This window comes from Centrocercus urophasianus, unplaced genomic scaffold (assembly GCF_019232065.1).
Source record: "Centrocercus urophasianus isolate 14NV4802_14NV808 unplaced genomic scaffold, USGS_Curo_1.0 seq_16, whole genome shotgun sequence".
Lineage (NCBI taxonomy): Eukaryota > Metazoa > Chordata > Aves > Galliformes > Phasianidae > Centrocercus > Centrocercus urophasianus.
The window spans coordinates 11,599,207-11,618,524 of NW_024884711.1; the positions used below are offsets into that span (position 1 = coordinate 11,599,207).

At 38.6% G+C, this 19,318-nt stretch overlaps 1 protein-coding gene across 2 annotated transcripts in view; it reads right to left on the minus strand.

Moving 5' to 3' along the window:
- The window catches only part of UBE2E1 (ubiquitin conjugating enzyme E2 E1), a 43,859-nt gene that overhangs the window by 6,120 nt on the left and 18,421 nt on the right, over positions 1 to 19,318 (minus strand). For both annotated transcript variants that reach the window (XM_042816883.1, XM_042816882.1), the window contains exon 4: positions 2,035 to 2,167. In XM_042816883.1, the coding sequence (XP_042672817.1) occupies positions 2,035 to 2,167 (133 nt within the window). The remainder of the gene's footprint in view (positions 1 to 2,034; positions 2,168 to 19,318) is intronic.

Sequence of the window (19,318 nt, forward strand, 5' to 3'; positions counted from 1 at the left end):
TTTTTTTTTTTTTTTTTCTTTTTTTTTTTTTCTTTTTTTTAATTCCACCCTTCTTTTTGCCTGGGTGAGGGTTTAGATCCAAAGATAAAGGCAATGAGATCACCATCTCGGGCCCAGAATAGAAAGCAGGGCTGAGCAGAGATGACACAACTGTAACTTGGTTTTTGTGTCAGGGAACTTCGCACTTAGCAGTTGGTAGGTATGTAAGGTCTGCTAAGGCATCAGGCTGGAGAAGCCTGGGATCCTCGGGAGCACAGGAAGCAAAGACAAGGCAAAGCATACAAGGGATAATAAAACTTCCTCTTCAAATGCTTATTAGGCTCTTCAAGCAAAATACTGTGGATAGTCAAACTAAAATACCCAGTACAAACTAATTAAAACCAAAACGATGAAAAACTATTCTGAACTGAAATCAATTTTAACATAAGACAAAAGAGATGCATCCATGCTGTCTGGGAGCACCCAAAGAAGGATGGACGGGTGCTCAACAGAGAAACCTATAGTGATGTCTAAAGTAGACAACACTGCTTGTGAATCTGAGCCCTAACTTAGGGCTGGAATTTAAAGCCCTGTTAATACTACCAGAAACTATGTAGTTAGTATGTAGTTAGGCTAGCAAGAACAGATGAACATTTTTTTCCTCTATTTGGGAAGCAAGCATAACTAGCACATCAAGGGAAGGAAGGGATCTTCCTCCCACTCTGTTCTGTGCTGGTGCAGCTTCACCTCAAGTACTGTGTGTAGTTTTGGGTGCCACAATAAAAGAAGGACATTAAACTATTAGAGAGTGTCCAAAGAAGGGCTACAAAGATGGTGAAGGCTCTAGAGGGCAAGACATATGAGAAGCAACTGAGGTCCTTTGGATTGTTCATCCCAGAGCAGAGGAGACTAAATGGAGACCTCTTTGCAGCCTACGGCTTTCACATGAGGGGAACAGAAGGGAAGGCACTGATCTCTGCTCTCTGGTGACAGTGAAAGGACCCTGGAGAATGACATGCAGCTGCAACAGGGGAGGGTAAGGCTGGGTAGTGGGAAACAGTTCTAAACCAGAGAGTGTGGTCAGGCACTGAACAACAGGCTCCGTGTGGCCACAGTCATGGACCCAAGCCCGCCAGAGTTCAAGATGCATTTGAACAATGCTTTAAAAAGTCATCTGAATTTTCAGTAGTCCTATGTGGAGCAAGGATTTGGACTTGATGATTCTTGTGAGTCCCTTCCAACACAGGATATTTTATGATTCTAGGGCCAGTACAACCAACTAGCCTGGTCTCCTCTGACAGCCCGGACTATGACAAGTCCTTTCTATTACAGACTAGACCAAAGCCATCGGGGACAGTCATGGGTGTTTACCTTATCACTGCAATTACTTTTAAGAAGTTAAACATACACATAAGTGCTTTCAAATACAAGGCAAACATGAAGCATGTCCACAGCCACCTCTTCTTGAAACCCAACTCTCTTTCTCTGGCCAAGTATGTTAACCACAAGATAACATTCACTTACATTGGTATTTGCCTTGTAGCATTAGAACAAAACAATATTGGAATACAAGAACTTCACAAATATAACACGCCTGTAGAAAAATTTGTACAGGTAAGTGAACAATTCAAGTACCCAACAAAACAGAAAAACTAAATGCTGCTTTAGAGTAGTACAAACATGCAAAACCATAATGCTCATCGTAACTGAGTACTTTGAGGTACAAATACTTTCATTTGTATCCTTCACCCTCTCCCCAAGTTTATTTACTTTTTAGTTTCTCAGACCAGTTCTGATGCTTGAATTAATTGTTTAAGATCTCTTACAAACAAAAACAGGCAAAAAAAAACCCAACAGATTTTAAAGTAGGGATGAAGTGGATTGTAAAAGCTATTAACATCAGTTAGCAGAAACCAACGTAATATCTGAAATGAGCTTAAGCTCCTTCTCAACCAAAACTGGCTTTCACGTGGGCTGCATTCCCATTAATACTGCCTGCTACTCAATGGTTTGTTGAACTTTCATAACAGAAGATACAAATTACAGGTCTCTTACCTTTGGAGGCTTGAAAGGATATTCTGGTGTAAATGTGATGTCAAGGAAGAAAACACCTCCCTCATAGACAGAGCCTGGAGGTCCTAGAATGGTTGATCTCCATTCGTAGATGTTATCACCTTTGGGGCCAGCACTAGGAAACAACAAAACAAAACTGGTTTAGAAATATTACCACAGTTAAATAAACATGACCTCTTCCACTCACAAATTATGACATGAAGGAATGTTTTCAGTTCTACACTTCATAAACCACCTGGAGAAAAAGTGATTGAAGTAAATCGAATGCTTCCAGAATCTCAGAAATCTTACCTGGATCCACAATCATCTCAGACCGCTTAGCAAAGCTGAGAAATTAGAGGTGGTGTATGTTTTTCAGCTTATCTCACCTGACATTTACAAATCATCACTGCCTAGAACTCCTCCTAACAAGCTATAAGGTCTCAACAGAAGAGAAAAATCTAAGTTTCAAAAAACAAATTTCTACTGTATTTCAGAAATGACTGCACCAGTTCCACCTTGCTATAACTGCACGCACCACATCAAAGACCATACTAAGGAAATTCAGGATTTATGTTAATTCTGTTAATCTTTTGTGTTCAAGATTAAATATGTTCCTGTATTATTCCTAAACCATGGCTCATTGTGTAATTAAACAAAGTGAAATACATGTGATAGTACCCTTAAATATCAGAATTTTCTACACTTGTATCATTTTGCCACACTGACTTCTAAAATGAAGCCAAACAAACTCATCCCATAGACCTTGTATAACAAAACTGCTTTTTGTGAGGAGAATTAAAATCACCATGTCAAATTAAAACACTGCTTTCTCAAATCAGCTTTGTCTAATCCTAGATTCTCCAGATACCAGCAGCTCACAAAGAGCTGTATGAACTAAAGGTGTTGCAGAGCGCAAGTGTCTGCTTGTTGAAAAATTAATTTTACTGAGATCCTAAGACACCCGTGCTCTGCAGCGTGCCATACGTCTGAGTATTTCTAAGTACAGCTCAACCAATAAAGCCATAAATGGCTTAGGACTCCACTGCTACCTTTTTCTTCCTGTGCTACTACCATATTATTTTATCCACTAGATGCTAGAGCCACAAATTCCTTTTGCATACAGTGAGGTATGCATCTTCCAACCCGGGTGATTCTGTGATTCTGTGTGATTCTGAGGTACTGACACAGCTTTCTCCATCGTGTACGTCTAGGATTTTAGAAATCTCTTCTCCTCCTGTTCTGTAAGGGGCTGGATTTTAACATCCCCAACACAAAACGAAGGGCCAATATAAGACAGAATGATTAAAACAAACAAACAAAATAAAAGGTTCTTTTCACATTGTAACAATCATGGAGAACGCTACTCAAGAAGGAAGGCAATCTAATAAGTTCGATACATACGGGACGGTGCAAATTTGATTAACGTGAAGGGAACCAGAGTAATTGCTAGGTGCTAGTAAGTGTCACAAATAAACACACAATTACAAAGACATAACAAGAGGGATGTGAGATACGGGTGCTGGGTTTTTTTTGCTGCTCTTTGCAGTACTGGTTAATATTTTCTTGACAGCAGGGAAAAATCAAGGGAGAGAAAGCAAACTAGCTCTCCTAGTTATCAAATCTCTCTAGAATTTTATTTTCATATTAAACAAACAAGTTCTTAACATTTTGACGCCAAGTAGTTCAATGTCAGTGAAACTATGACTAACAGTATGCCTCCAGGGGCAGGAGGCAGGTAGGGAAGCAGTAAAGGGAGACAGGATCTCTGCACCATTCACTGGGGAAAGGATCTTTGCACCATCTGCTGGGGAACGATTGCTCTCTTCAAAACAAAGCCTCACACAGCTTGAGATCTGTACTAAATACAAGGGAAAGCCATCCTATCCCAAGCACTCCTGGCATCCTGCTCCACCTTAAAGACTCTCCCTTGTTTTGTGCAGGTTGGTATATTAGGGCACTCAGTGCTCTCCAGCCACCACTTCTGCAACAGGCTGGAATAGCAGTATGTTTTGACAGGAAATTCTAGCTCTTGAAAAAGGACAGCTTAACTGTGAAAACTTGCTGAAAAGGACTCTCTTGGACACCATTCCAAGGAATCACCTCTTCATGTATTAGCAACCTACTGACATGTACCATTACTCCAGCTGCACCAGCTATCATCCTCTCCTCCCTCTGCTAAGGATGGAGCTACTGAACAGAAGAGGTCCTTGAGCTTTGTCATCAACAATTTACTGCAGGAATTTATGTCACAAAAGCTGCCAATTGGGAGCACTTCAGCATTTCAAGAAATGTGATGCATGATTAGCACTGAGTACAACCCTCTGAACCAATAAGAAACATTTCAACGTTTCTGTACTTTATTCCCAGCTTCAACCCAAAGGACTGTCAATGAAAGAAATCCCATAAACTTAAAAATAACGGTGTTAGAAATCTTTTGTATCCTCTTAGGTTTCCAATTAGAGCTCTCACTGCATGCAAGTAACACACTGCTAGACTCTGTATTAAAAATGTGCAACACCTTTGTAAGACATCAGAAAGCTTTAACAGTGATGTACTAAGCTTATTTTTTTTTAATTCAATTAATGGAGAGAAACAGCTGTAGATGTCCAACTTTTACATATTGACATTGATTTCTCACAAAGGAAAGACTGAAAGAGGAAAATGCAAGTCAGCTTCAGAGCAATATTGCCTGAGTTTATATAAGGATTAGGTAATATCAAGCAGCTCAAGACGACCTAGTCTTAACAGAAACACACAGATAATGGAACACAGCATAAGTGCAGTGGCATTAACTTTCAGTAGAGATACAAAAAACTCTCAAAGGCTAAAGATTATATATTTTTTTTGTTTTAAATCCTTGCAATGATCTGCTCCAAAAAGAAATTCACTGATACATAGATACAGGGCTCACAGGCACAGCTTCCACATTCCCTGATGTATGTCACTACTGCTCAAATAAAGCGCCCACATTTACTGATGAAACATTCTGAAGTTGTCCAATGCATGACCATTGGGAATGGAATTTTAACTGATAAAACAGAAATAGTTTTCACTTCAAGATGAGAGAATACAAGCTACAAACTCTGTATTAAGCTCAACGGCTCAAACATCTTCATTTTCAATGAAAGAAATGAGAGGAAGACTGACAGTGCAAACTGAAAAATAACATTGGAAGGAAAACTGGAGAAAAAAAAAAAAAAAGACAACAACATCAACTCATCATTACAGTATCATGTGGCATTGTTACACAACACTGTAGGCAGTCATCTCTCTTCCCTGGAAAAATAATGACACACTCAGTGAAGCTGCACCATGCTCACCGTGACAGCTATTTCTGATCATCCCCAGGTTGCTGCTAGCTTGTCTGTTGCAGCTTTACAACCCATGTCCATAGGAAACTGGGCAGTGCAAAGGTAGCATTTGGTCAAGGACTCTCTAGCTTTCTAAGTCTGGAAGCAGAAGTCTGAATCTTGCTGGTAAATGCAAGGCAGAGAGAAACTCTAGGCACGCACTAGACCAAATTCAAAGCCCTGCCTGGGCAAAGCCCCAGCCAGCCTTGTGTCACTGTGGAAAAAACAAATCTAGTTCTGCCTTTCTTTGCTGGCAGGTGTTGCATTCTTTCTCAATTTAGAAACCAAACAGGTAAATTAGAAATGCCTGCAGTGTAGGCTAGGGAGCAGAATAAAGCCCAGCTAAGAAAGCTGCATACCTTGTGATACAGAGGGAGAAAAGCAATTGTAAGCAGAGGACTCTGCCTCAGAGATTCAGTGTCCAAGGAGAGGACACACACGTCTACTTTTCCATGTACTGAAAAGGCTGAAGTGACAGATTGGGTAGTCTGCAAGAACAGCCAGCCTGTGGCTTTTTGTGTTACATGGGACAGACAGAACCACTGCCTCAAGCCTTCATTGCAAGAAGCTAACCTGGTATTTTGTACATGCCAACTTAGTTACCCAGGCGTTTCTGAGCAGATCACTTTATGGCACAAAGGGAAGGCAAGATTTTCTGGTGCTCACTGCTTATAGTGCATGTATGACAATCCCAGTACACACTGTTGACATTCTCCTGGAAAGTCCCAGAAAGAAGTGACTTAAAGGGCCTACCATTTACATCAGCTTCTGGAAACTACCTAGCCCTTCCTAAGAGCTGACCAAATGGTAACATAACCTTTTCCTCCAGTAAAAAAAAAAAAAATGCAGCCCCATGAATAGTCCAGTTCCTCTTCTTTGAGACAAAGAAAACATGCAACAGTGAATCAATGTAGTTAGTGACAGATGAATCAAAATCAGGCAACGCTGCAGACACTGGGCTATTATATATATATATCAAAGAAACTAATTTCTCAAGGAAACTATTTCAGCCAAGTAGTTTAAAATGCCAGAGCTGGCCTCCCATCAGGGTGATAATAAGCACAATTCCATGGTATGCTGAAGTAAATAACAGCTAATGAAAAACTACAACACTTCCATTAAAACCACAAACAACAAAACCGTGAACTCGTACTCCAACTATCTGTATCTCCAGATTCTATTTTTGAGGTTATTCTGCCCTGAATATGAAGAGTCTAACGCAATTAGCTAAATATTTTGAAGTTACACACTTGTGGAAAGTAAATACAACTTCCGAGAACACCATTCACTCAACCTTTTCCAAATAACTCAAAGAGAAAGATGAAAACGTATCAACAACCTACAAAGATTCAAGGTGGTACAGAAATGAACAACTCCCAAAGCCACTCCACTACAAATTGAAAGCAACATTACTAATTTTTTTGTTGCTGTTTTATTTTGTAGCTAAGAAGCAGTGAAGGACAGAATTGCATCTCAGTGGTTGAATGTTCATCACCTCATTAGACAGCTTCAGGAAATAATCAGTTGACTGTTAGGCGGTCTGTTTCCTTCCCCCCCTCCTTCTTGAAGATGTAAGCACAGAACGTGCTACAAGTTTTGGCTGGGTAGTTTATAGAGATAGTGCATGACATTCTCACATGAAGTTCTGGTGCTTTTTTGATTTTCCTTCCTAATCTAAAACATTCCTACCCCCATGCTGGAAATGCTGCCTTTCCTAGAAGTCTACCATGTGGGTCCATGCTGGGATCAGTAATCTACAATGTCAATGTTAAACCCAACGTTGGGATTGCAGAAGTCTTTGAGTAGCAGGGCAGGCAGGCACAGAGGTCTGGTACGAAGCAAATGAAGAGTCCAGAGTAGCCACTGAAAAACATTCGTACAAAATCCTTCATTTAGAAAAATCCTGTTCTACAGATCTTTAAGCAAACTACGTTAGAAATGAGAACGCCAAAGAATAATGTGAAAGATAAACAAAAAAGCAAGCAGCTAATCTTTTGGACATAAGTTACTGGAAAAACTGTATTAATGCATAGCAGTAATTTTAGAAATAAATTGTCAACACTTACATATGCTTTATCTAATAAAATACATTATAACTTTTATTACTACAGTACTGAGATATTCCATACACATAATGGACCCCAGTAGGCTAAGCCTGCTACAGTGCTTACAGAAAACACAACTTCATTATGTTTTTCAATTATAAAATAAACATTTAAGCACTACATAGTTATTAGGAGGAAATCTGACCAAACAAGACAGAACTAGTTAAAAAGGTACCCCAGGTCATCCATTTTATTGCCAATTTCTGGTGATATAATTTAAAAGTGAGATCTAAATTTCCCTGCTTCCAGTTCTAGTTGAAAAATTTAAATACAAGGAAAATAGAAACCACAACAAAATCCCTTCTTGCCATCCACGCATAATGAATGGTGCCATACTGAATTACCAAGTGAACATGTGAACCAGCATGACAATGTTGCCCACTGTCGCTATACACAGCCAAGACAAGCTAAAAATGATGGCCTGACCATAGATGAAATGCCTATGAACTCAGTGAGAGACATGAGGAAAAAAAGAGTAGGGGAAAAAAGTTGCAGCTGGCTATAATTAAAGCATAAGAAGGCAGTGAAGGAAGGAAAGGAGAGGTAAGTGAGTAAAGATTAAACGTTCTATGGCAGCAGCAATCCCAACTACAGAATTGTAATATCAAAACTGAATTCTCCATCTATGCATGTTTGGGGACATGGCTTTCAATTACAAATTGGTAAATATTATTTTTTGTTGTAACTCACTGAAATTACTATCTTAAATTTAAAATGGCAGTCACAGTGTTTTTGCTCACAGTAAGTACCTCACAAGTCCCACCACATTTCTCACACAAAACAGCACGCACAACATTTCTGTTTTAGCATCTGGGAAAGCTTTTCCCTTAAGTACCAGGCTAATGTAAAATTGGGGAGGAAGGTTGAAAAATTGCACATAAATTGCACAACGCTTAAACTGGAGGATAAACTGTGCAGTGAATTATGTTCTCACAAGGTTAAAAAGGAGCTAAATAACTAAATAGTTCCAATAATGGAGCTGATAAGGTGTTATATGGGGATTTATAAGACTTCAAGGAAAACTGTTTCAGGTGGATTTCTTTGGGGAAAGAAAGAAGAAAATACGACGAGGTTTTTATATGTAGATATATATAAAATATTTGGCAACAAGATCACACAACAAGCAAAAGAGCCTGACCCTTGCCAGGACTTCACTCTTTTCAGCTAAAGCAGAAAAATAAACGCTCAGGAATATTTGCATGTTTAAGATGTTCACCTGAAATATTTCAGTCTCTGCAAAATATTGCTGTGGTGTTACTACTCAACCACTTTATAAAAATAATTGAATAATTTTGATGCAAAGTTTGATTTTTAAATCAGGCTTCAAAGATTTGAAATAAAATCTCACTTAACAGGGAGGTCAGGAGGAGACATTATATTCTCAGGAGAGTGCTGCAGCTCTATTTAGTTTAACAATAATCAATTTAGAAGCAAGTCCTCATAAAAAGGTTCAAGCAAAATTAATCCATTTAGCATTGGTTCCAAAACTGACAATAAATCCAGCCTGCTCAGGTCTCAAGGGCTTCCATTTTCCTTCGTATTGGCTTATTCCTAGCTTCTCTGTGTCAAAGAACTTAAGTTCATCCTACCACAGATAGGAACATTTTCAAAGTGTCCAACAGGACTACAGAATAGTGGACCAAAATCGTAAGAAAGTCTGCAGCTTTGCTGTATACAGTATGCAAACACAATGTCAAACTTTCAGAAGTTAATGAAATTATCTTCATTATATGCAAATCTGTTCTTCTTCTCTCCTCATAGTTATAGGTTGACACCTTGACCAAAAAAAGAAAATGAAACTTAAAACGCACTGGCTTGTATTTGACCTTGCAGCTCCCATTAAATAATTTCCTGCACAAGAAACACCAAAACAAATTGGAAAGAGCAGAAGAGAATCTGACTTGCCTAACAGTTACCAATGGCTTATTTAAAATGACAAGAAGATGAGATGGTAGAAATTGTGCTCTGCCAACTTAACCTTGTGTTATTTTTACAACAGTTTCTTTCCTGCCATTTGTTCACTGGTCTGTTAGCTGCCAACATGGGGACAGAAACTCCTTCACATCATCAGACATTATTTCCAAATTTAGTATTTGTGGCACAGATGTGTAATTTACAATTGGTCACAAAAACAGGCAGTGCCAGAAATGCAGTGTTTTTGCAATTATACCATTTTCTTGGAATCTCCTCATATTCCATCTATTTCTGGTGGTTCGTTTGGACTTGTAACTAGTAAAACTATTTGTTTCTGTAATTTTGATTTTTTGGTAAAGCAAACATACTCTTAAAGTGGCTGTCCTGCATTGAACTGGCAATTCTGTTTATAAACATAATGAAAGAGAACCAATACTATTAACAAATACCAAGATTTTTGTATCACTAATCTCAAATGTAGCATACATCTCACCATGCCAAAATTGAGCTGGAACCTAGATCAGTCTTTCTGTCTGTCCTCCACAAGCATCTCCATGCCTATCTAAATCAGCATGGGACCCGATGGAAAAAAAATACAGCACATCATAAATATTCAGGCACTCAGAAGTACACCAGTTGTAAAATTTCTAAGTTAACTCCTTTGTTAGGACCAACACGATCTGGAAGCTTCACTTTCTTCCAAAGTCGTTTGCCTTTTAAAAAATGAAAAAAGAGAAAAAAGATTCTATTTCCTATGTCTGCCTAGCCAGCACTGAGATAATGCAGTAGATGGTTACCTTGCAGTTTATCATCATCAGTTAGCACAACAGATCTAATTATCACCAGTAATTCTGTAGATCAAAAAAAAAAGTATATGCTAAATAACTTAGAGATGACAACAGCAAACCAGCTTGGAAAAACTGGCCCCAGAAAGTTAAAGATGACATGTAACGCTTGGCAAGAAGCCCTCGCAATGCTGAATACTGAAAGCAGACAAGGCTCTCAAACTTCCTCAGGCTAATAAGGACATAGCTCTTGTTGCTTCACCAAACTGTCTCCTCAAACTAGCTGTCATATTTCCATGGGAAGGAACTGGTTATTTTAAAGAGGCCAGACAGTTGTACTGTCAGACTAGAGATGCACTACTACCTCCCTTGTACTGAAATATGGTAATTCTGCACTCAGAACAGAGGACATGGTGTTTTAAGATTGCTAGTTTACGTGCAATTTTAAGTTACTAAGAGAACGTACCCAAAGGAAAATAAGATCTGGAGCATGTGGTACATGTGTAGAACTGATTTGTCTGTCCCACCACCTACCTCTATAGCAAGCAACCTGCCCTAACAAAAAATAAAGGCTACACATTAAGTCTATCAGCTGATCAACACCAACAGTCTCTTCCCCATTAGATCGGGGATAGGCAGAGTCAACATTACCTAACTAGAGAACCAGGTCATCACATTATCTTGGCTTCACATCACTATATTGCTTCCAATCAGCATACCAATGGTGATACAGATAACATTATGTTGCTAATTAAAATACATTATGTTCTGAAGGACGTATTTTAGTGATACATGAAACATGATATTTTAGTGAAACAAGAAAGAAAAATCTCATCTGGATGCCTTCCCCTTCTCCTTTATCTACACTAAGCTCCTTACATTCATTTTCTTTCATTGTCATTCACTGAACAAATCAGGATGACTGCATTTGGATTACAGCACTTGCACTGCAGGTGGCAACAGCAAAATTGAACAAACCACTCAAAAAAAAAAAAGTCTTACACTTCTCAAGACCACAAAAAATAGTATCAATTATGCTGCACAGCCCAGACCACTTATTTTATTTTCACAGCTGTAAACTACTATTGAAGTTGCCTAGCAGAAGTCATGACAGCACTGCCTTTGAGTTTTAAGCCAACACGCACAGACTAGAAATTTTTTATCTGAGAGATCCGAGATGCAAGTTCACTTTTTTTTTTTTTAAGATTTTCTTTAATATAGCACAGCTGCCAGTCAATTACACAGCAGACAGAAAACTGTTTAGATACCACTGCAAGTTGGCCTTGTTAACAGTTACAAATGCACCAGGTCACAGTAGCTAATCATTATTTACATATTACTGCTACAATATATATTCTGAAGCTGACTTTGACGGCAAAAGCCTGAAACAAAGGTATATATTTCAAGGAATTTAAATTAAAAAACACAAGCTTTTGATTTTCTTTTGGATAGCACTGTCACAAGGATAGCTTGAACATACATACGTTCGTGGTGGCCTTCCCAAGTTTGTTTATTTCTTTGTATTAGGAACATTACACTTAATCCACATCAGGTGCCAAAAGAAGACTAAGCCATGCCTTTAAACAACATGTACAGCGCTGGTGCTAACTGAGCTAACTGATCCTGCCTGATCCTGCAGAGTCCAGGTAACTGGTGAACAGTTACTATTTTTCCCTCCGCAAGACCGTTTGGCGATTGATGTGAAATAATTCACCCCAAAGCAAAAATGCCATTATTGTCACACTCTCAGTTTTGGCTTTTAAACTTCACAGTACCTTCATTTCGTTACATTTTTGACACATCTAATGAATGTAAGAAAACATTAAAGGCAAAGAAGTGCCAGGCAGTGAGAGTTTCAACTCAGTGCTTTACATCACTTACACCTCTTATACAAAGCACGCACACAGAAGCCAGCACATGCTCCACTCCTCTGCAGCTCCCAGTGAAGAGAGAAGCCTTAACAGCAGCTGTGCATGCTGAGGGACATCCCTGGCTGACAGGACGTGCTGAGGATGGAGGTCCCCAGCAGGTGGGCAGAGGGGTTTTTGCCAGGGAGCCCAGGTTGAGGAACCCTCATCATCCTCCTGGTCCCAGCTGGCTCAGGAGCAGCTTGCAGCACTGCTTACCTTTTAACCTGAGCACTGTTATAAGCAACACCTTAAAGCAACAGTGAAAAGATTAGCAAAGAACTCTTCCTGTTTTGGGACCTGTGTATCACTTTTGTTACGCTGTTAATACTTCCACACTGACCAATGGCAACAGAAATTCAGTGGCACACCTACAGATCTTTAGAACTGACATGGATGTGTAACTTGCAGCTAATTTTACATTGAATAAAATAATTTTGAGAAGAAGAATTGAGTATATTGCTTACAATTAGGCAAAAATATGACATGGACATAATAATATATTGCAAAACACCTGGGAAAACTGACAGCCTTAGTAATCATGCTTGATGCAATTTTACATATGTATCAACAGAAGAACAGAAAGCCACTATTAAGGAAAATGACTTGTTTCCAGTTGCTACAGCTTAATTCACTTTCATTTCCTCACTAAAAGACATTTAGGATATTCCTTTTATTGAAATAAAGATTTTCTAACTGCAACACACAGTATATACATACATCTGCAGTAGTATCATTACATTAGTAAATTTTCTTAGCTATATTAGGTAATCCCATCTGAACTTTCAAGTGAAATGAAGAGAGATGTCTTCATTAAAGTGCCTTTGTCAAGATTTCAGTTCAGAAAGGTCAATAATTAAAACCCCTACAGCACACACAACGCCTTCTTAAATAAGCAAGAATGGACAAATTCCAAAAGCAGTTGATACTCTCGTCATTACAGCAGATCTTCAATAAATTTTTATACTGGGCTTTTAATCAAATGTAGCTAAATCTTATGTTGAGACAACTTCTTTTCCAATTATGGCAGACTACCTGAAAATAGTTCTCTTCTGCTGAGCTTGTCAGAGAAAGGTAAAACAGAATGCATAAACACACAATAAACGTTAATCATTCAAACAGAAGCATCATCAAGAGAGCAGCAAGCTAGCCAATACTGAAATTATTTATACAGTTACACTGACTTAATTAAGAGAAACCTACATGCCATGCATGGAACTTGCAAACTATGAGTTAATGATACTGCAAATACAGAATTTGATCAGGCAAAGTCAACCTTAAGATTAAATACTAGAGTAAGACACTGTTAGCTTTAAAACTCAATTATTTGAGGCTAATTAATTGAGGACAAAAACTGGTGAGGCCGCACTCTGAGTATTGCAATCAGTTTTGGGTCTGTCAGTACAAGAAAGACATTGAGGCCCTGAAACATGTCCAGAGAAGGGCAACAAAGCTGTGAAGTGACAGGAGAACAAGTCTTATGGGGAATGGCTGAGAGAGCTGGGATTGTTAGTCTGCAGAAGAGGAGGCTCAGGGGGGACCTCATAGCCCTACAGCTGCCTGAAAGGAGGCTGTAGCAAGGTGAAGTGAGTCTCTTCTCCCAGGTAACATCAGAAAGATGAGAGGTAATGGCTTGAAGTTGCACCAGAAGAGGTTCAAGTTTAATAAAAAGAATTTTTTCTCAGGAGTGGTGAGGTGTTGGAACAGGCTATCCAGGGAGGTAGTGGAGTCACTATCCTTGGAGGTGTTCAAGAAAGGTGGAGATTAGGGGGCATGATGGTGATGGGTTGATGGTTGGACTAGATGATCTTAGTGGTCTTTTCCCACCTTAATGATCCTGTGATACTACTCTTAAAGATACTTTTGTCACACATACACACACTCCTCATATGTGTGCTACATACACATACATACATACACACACACACTTTACTTTTATAGCATGATTTACAAAGAAGAGATCGACTGTAAACATTTATCCCCTTTTCAGCAACATTAAAATAAAGCTCAGTCCAGCTATTAGCATAATAAAAGCTGTGTTACTGAAAAGATTTTGATCACAGGTCAAATGCAATTTTTGTCACAGAGCTTTGTTCCTCTACAAACTAATCAAAAGGAATCACCAGCCTGGACAAGATCTGAAGCACACCTGTTCTGATGCCCCATCTCCAGTGCGCTGGATTCCAGTATTAAATGGGCAGAGATGATCATTTGATGTCTCCTTCCAGCTCATCTGCTTTGCTCGCATTAGCAACACACTTGTCAGTAATGAGCTGAACCTCAAAAACAAGCATGTATGGCTCCCTTTTGAAATCAGTATTATTAACGAAGTGGTAGCTGTGTCTGGTTCTGCCCTCCATAGAAAAATTGGAGTCTTTTTGAAGCTTACTAAATTCCTGTTTCAGCAGTGTAATACAGCACGGAATCTGTGCCTAATTTCATTCTGAAAAATAATTTTTAAATCAGGTTTATCTATCTTTTAACCTCATTTCACAGGGTTTTCATCACATTTCATATACCTTCTTTGTTCTTGCATTAGAAGATAGTGGAAAATAAGGTTCCCAGCTATTTGCTCTGGAGAATTAAAATAAGGAAAATAAATATTTGGTCTACTATCTGAAGTAAGTAATAATTGTATCTTCACTTGATAACTCCCCCAGTTGTTTTTTTTTTTTTTGTTGTTGTTGTTGTTTTTTTTTTTAAAATCTTTTCCACCTTCTCTCTAAAAGCTACTAATTTCTCTGTTATTCTTTTTTGAAATAAAATGAACAACATTACACAAAATTTGATGGCACTAGTATGTATGTATTTATTACATATTATTATCATAAATATGACCAAGAGGAATGGCATACTTATTGTCAGCAAGGAACACTTTTGAAAGCACTCTTGCTGCTCCTGCATCAGGTGAAAGGACAGAATGTTGCATTCTTTATGGAGGGATAAGCTCTAAGAGCTTGTCATCAACTGATGCTGCAGCTGAGCATTTTTAGATACAAGCAACAGGCTTTGCTTCTGTTCTTAATCTCAATGTATTTTTTAAGATAATTACAGAACAGCAGAATCTTATAAAGGAAGGCATACAAGCTCTGGAAAAGAAGCTGAATGCCTCTACAGGGGACATCTTAAAGTTCTTTCCTTTAAAGTCACATAATGCATTCAAGTTGCTTTCCCTAAACTCCCCAAAAGAGAATCTGAATATTTTGGCTACTGCCCAGGGATTTCTAAGTGCTGTTCCTATTACACTTCTGCTCAACTACTTTTTTCTTTCCCTATTCTACAAATGTTAAAGAACAAAAAAAACGTTCTGCGTATCAAGTAGATATTTCTCCTCCCTGGCCCCAACACACAGGAACTGTATGGTTAAAGCCCTGCTGAGGTTTGCAGGCATAAATGTCAACTACAATACTCAAACCTTTTAACGTATTTATTACTTCAGTCCTGATAGTTTTCCACTCCGTGGAATTAATTCCATAATTCAAAGTTGCCACTTGTTAAAAAGCCAAGACATGGTAAAAAGCATGCTACAATCACTGCTATCTTTACAGAAATACAGTGATTTCACTTCTCACAGCATACTTAAGTTTAATCAATTTTGAGGCTCTTGCTCTATGTGGCATTAATCATTCACAAAACTTAGGATTCTTCTCCTCATTTTGTAGGTCACTTCCATAAGCATCCCTGTGCAACCTGATCAGAGACAGCACATAGCAGACTTTTCTGAGATGAGCTCATATGGAAAGGGACGTGGAAAAGAGACATGGAAAAGGACAACATATTTAAGGAAGATACCCAGCCCCCAAAATATGCAAGACATATGTGCAAATGTGTATGAGGGAGAATGGAGAGAGAAAGACATTTGCATATGTACAAGCTGTACAATTCTGGACAACACAATATCTGTTAGGCTCAGAATTCAAATAAATTTTAGTCTGAGAAGGCAAGCCTAACTCAAAAGAACAGAAGAAAGCACGCTCTTCTCATACATCTCAAGGTAAGGTTGCATGGGTTTAGTGTTACTCCAAAATCATCATAATTAAGAGTTACTCTGAGTAGTCATGATAGTGACATGCCTGCCCAATTCTACTTCAAATCCTGTTACATTCTTCACCTCAATAATTTCTTGTGACAGTAAGTTCCACGGTCTAATTATATGTATGAAAGACATATAATACCTTCCTTTTATTACTCTTATATTTGCCACCTTTAATTTCAATAGAATATATCTTTGTTCTTATGAGAAAAGAAAAACAGATGCTTCCAATTTATTTTCTTCTGCACTAGTATTCACTGCAGCATGAAGTGAACAGTTAAATAAATGACTTAAGTATTTCATCCTGGCAATGCTGTTCCAGACACAGTGAACTTGCCTGCCTACTAGCAGAATTAGAGAAAAATGAACAAGTGAAGGAAGGAAAGAAACTCAAACTTCATGAATTCTGAGCAAGATTATGAGATAACATCAGAAAACAACTACAAACGTTAAAAAGTCCCCTACTCAATGCCAGAACATCTATATTTGAAGACCAAATCTACAAACCCTAAACAACTGAAATATAAGCTGTTGCTGTAGATGTAGTTGCTACTGAAGGAGCGGGATAATAAAAAAGAAAGAGAACCCATCACATCAGCTAAGCCTCTGATATCACATATATTAAATTCAGCATGCTATTTTAAGTCTGGTTGTAGAGGCTGTTATAGTAAACAGTTCCAACTTGCTTTGTGAGCATAAGCAAAATCACAGATGTCATCATCAGTGTCACAAATGAACAGTATAAAAGAAATTGATGTCATAGTTCTGCAAAGACATTTCTAGACATTTTGCTGAAAGAGGGTACCTCCATATTTGCACATAACTGCTGAAAACTGCACCAAATTCAAGCATGACTTCAACCAAATGTTCTATAAAATAGCAGTCTCTATAGAGAGGCAATAAATTTACAAAAACAATGGAGGAGATTTCAGAGAGACATCACAGCATTACAAACTGATGACACTGGTTACAATTTCAGGGGAAACCCTGCTACTACAAGACAGTTTCAGATAAACAGTAGGGCTGTCCATTACCTAGGCTATAGGATTGATCCCTAGCTACAAAGCTTACCTACCCTGAAACCCAGTGTCAGCCAGCAGAAGGCAGACAAAGCATAATTCCAACTTCCCTCGCTCTCCAGCAACAGAGATACTGCTGCAGCTATTTGCATCCAAACCAGCATCAGACCACTCATGCAAAATCACAGAACACAGGGAGCAAACTGACTTCAGAAATCTGGCAGTTGCTGCAGGAAATCCTACCCACCTGTCAAGTATCATTCATGCTTGCTCTGTGCATATTTGGATTGTTTTGGCTGAAACTCTCTCCTGCTAGATACTAAAAACCGCATGATAGTAAAACGGAAGTACAAAAAGAAAACCAGTATCCAACAGCACTGAGATCACAGTCCTTTTACGCCACTCGACTTAAATGAGGGTTACAAACTCTTCATTTTGAATAATTTAGTTGTTCTCTCCTTCTTAGGGAAATGATAAAAACAGTAAAACTGTTGACATCATAATGCCTCATTTTACAGTGTCATGGAATCCTGATCTTTGCACCAGTATCATTAATACACATTTGCTGCAGGTCAGAAGGCATTACCTGTATGTGACCAGCTTTCAGGACTTGAAAGCAAGTTTCTGGAACAGAGGAACAGTTGACAGTATAGGCCATTTGGATCAGATCTTTTTTCTTTTTCTTTTTTTTGAGGTATACTTTTAACAATGGAAGAATTAATGAAACAAAGTGACCTTAGACAGCTTAAGTGCTCACTTTTCCAAGCCGAAACCCACTGAAGACAGAGGGGAAGCCACCAGTCTGCTCTGATCAGCCCAGGGCACAAGAGCACAACTAGCTCTTAACTTGCTGGCAGAACTGGATGGAAAAAGGAAATCTAGGCTGCTGAAATATAAAATGAAGCGTTTTAATCAAGTGTGATGACATTCAGATTGAGTTTCCAATAAATGCTGTGCAGCTTTAAACCAACTTGAGTGGTAAAAGTAGTTCTTGTCATACACACTCAGTATTTCATGTATGAAATCAGGGTGTATATGCCTCCCATGTAAATAAACATGCAAGTGTTACACACGCACACACACACAGTCTGTAGTCTCTGTAGGTATTCTAACTCAGTTCAGTGGCCATTAAAATAGCTATTGCTACAGTAATGGCACGGTAAAACTGCAGCTCATTTGGAAACAATAAAAGAGAATGTGCTTACTTTAGCCCCTTTGCTCAGATATTTTTTGAGTTCACACATGCTCTTATGCCATCTCCCATAATGGCAAATCTAGAATTTCATCATCACTTCAGCAAATTACTTACGCAGCAAAATGATGCAGCACTGATCACAGCTAATAACTTTTGCTCTCAGTCATGATGACAAACTTGGCCTTGCCATTTGCATCACTGGGCCTAATGGGGGCAAGTCTGCATTGTCCTTGGCATCTGATCTTATAATCCTTTTCCACAGAACTATTTCTGTGCATGCAAGACAAATGGAACGAAGAGAAAGGTAAGCAGAAAATAGCCCCTTACTTCCTCAGAAAGACAACTGCTTTCTGGCAAGTGAACTTGGAAGGGGTGTTTGCTAACTGTGCACACTCTGAACACCACTAGCAAGAAGTGGATCAGATGCAGCACTGTGTTCATAAAGCTGTTGAACAGATAATGTCTAAAGGTTTTTAAATTTCTAAGTTACTACACATTACCTTATAATCTACTAAAATGAAATAAATGGTGAGCAAAATATAACTGAGCTAAAACCTACATCTTTTATTTCAAAGACAAAGTCTGGCACCTACAGTATATTCCCATTTTTCTTGGAACAACTTAGCTACTGCAGAATACATACTGAGGTAGAACAAAGCAATGTTTTAGAGCCTTCACTACTGTAAAGGATTTATCTTTAGATGCTGGCAAAATCCAAACACACATTCCATCTTACTAAGCATCTTTTCATCTTCACAGTTTGTTTCAGTTCTTTAAACCCAAGTAGAACATGCCCCCAACACTTATATGTGCCTTCCCAGCACACATGCTATAGCAGGAAGGCAACCAAGCTCACATATGTTTCTGCATAGTGGAAAGCAGGATCTAAGCAGGAAAGCAGGATCTAAGCCACCCATTAAAGCAAAATGGACTCAACTAAGGGAATCTAACTATTAAAAAAGTCTTGGCAGTCACT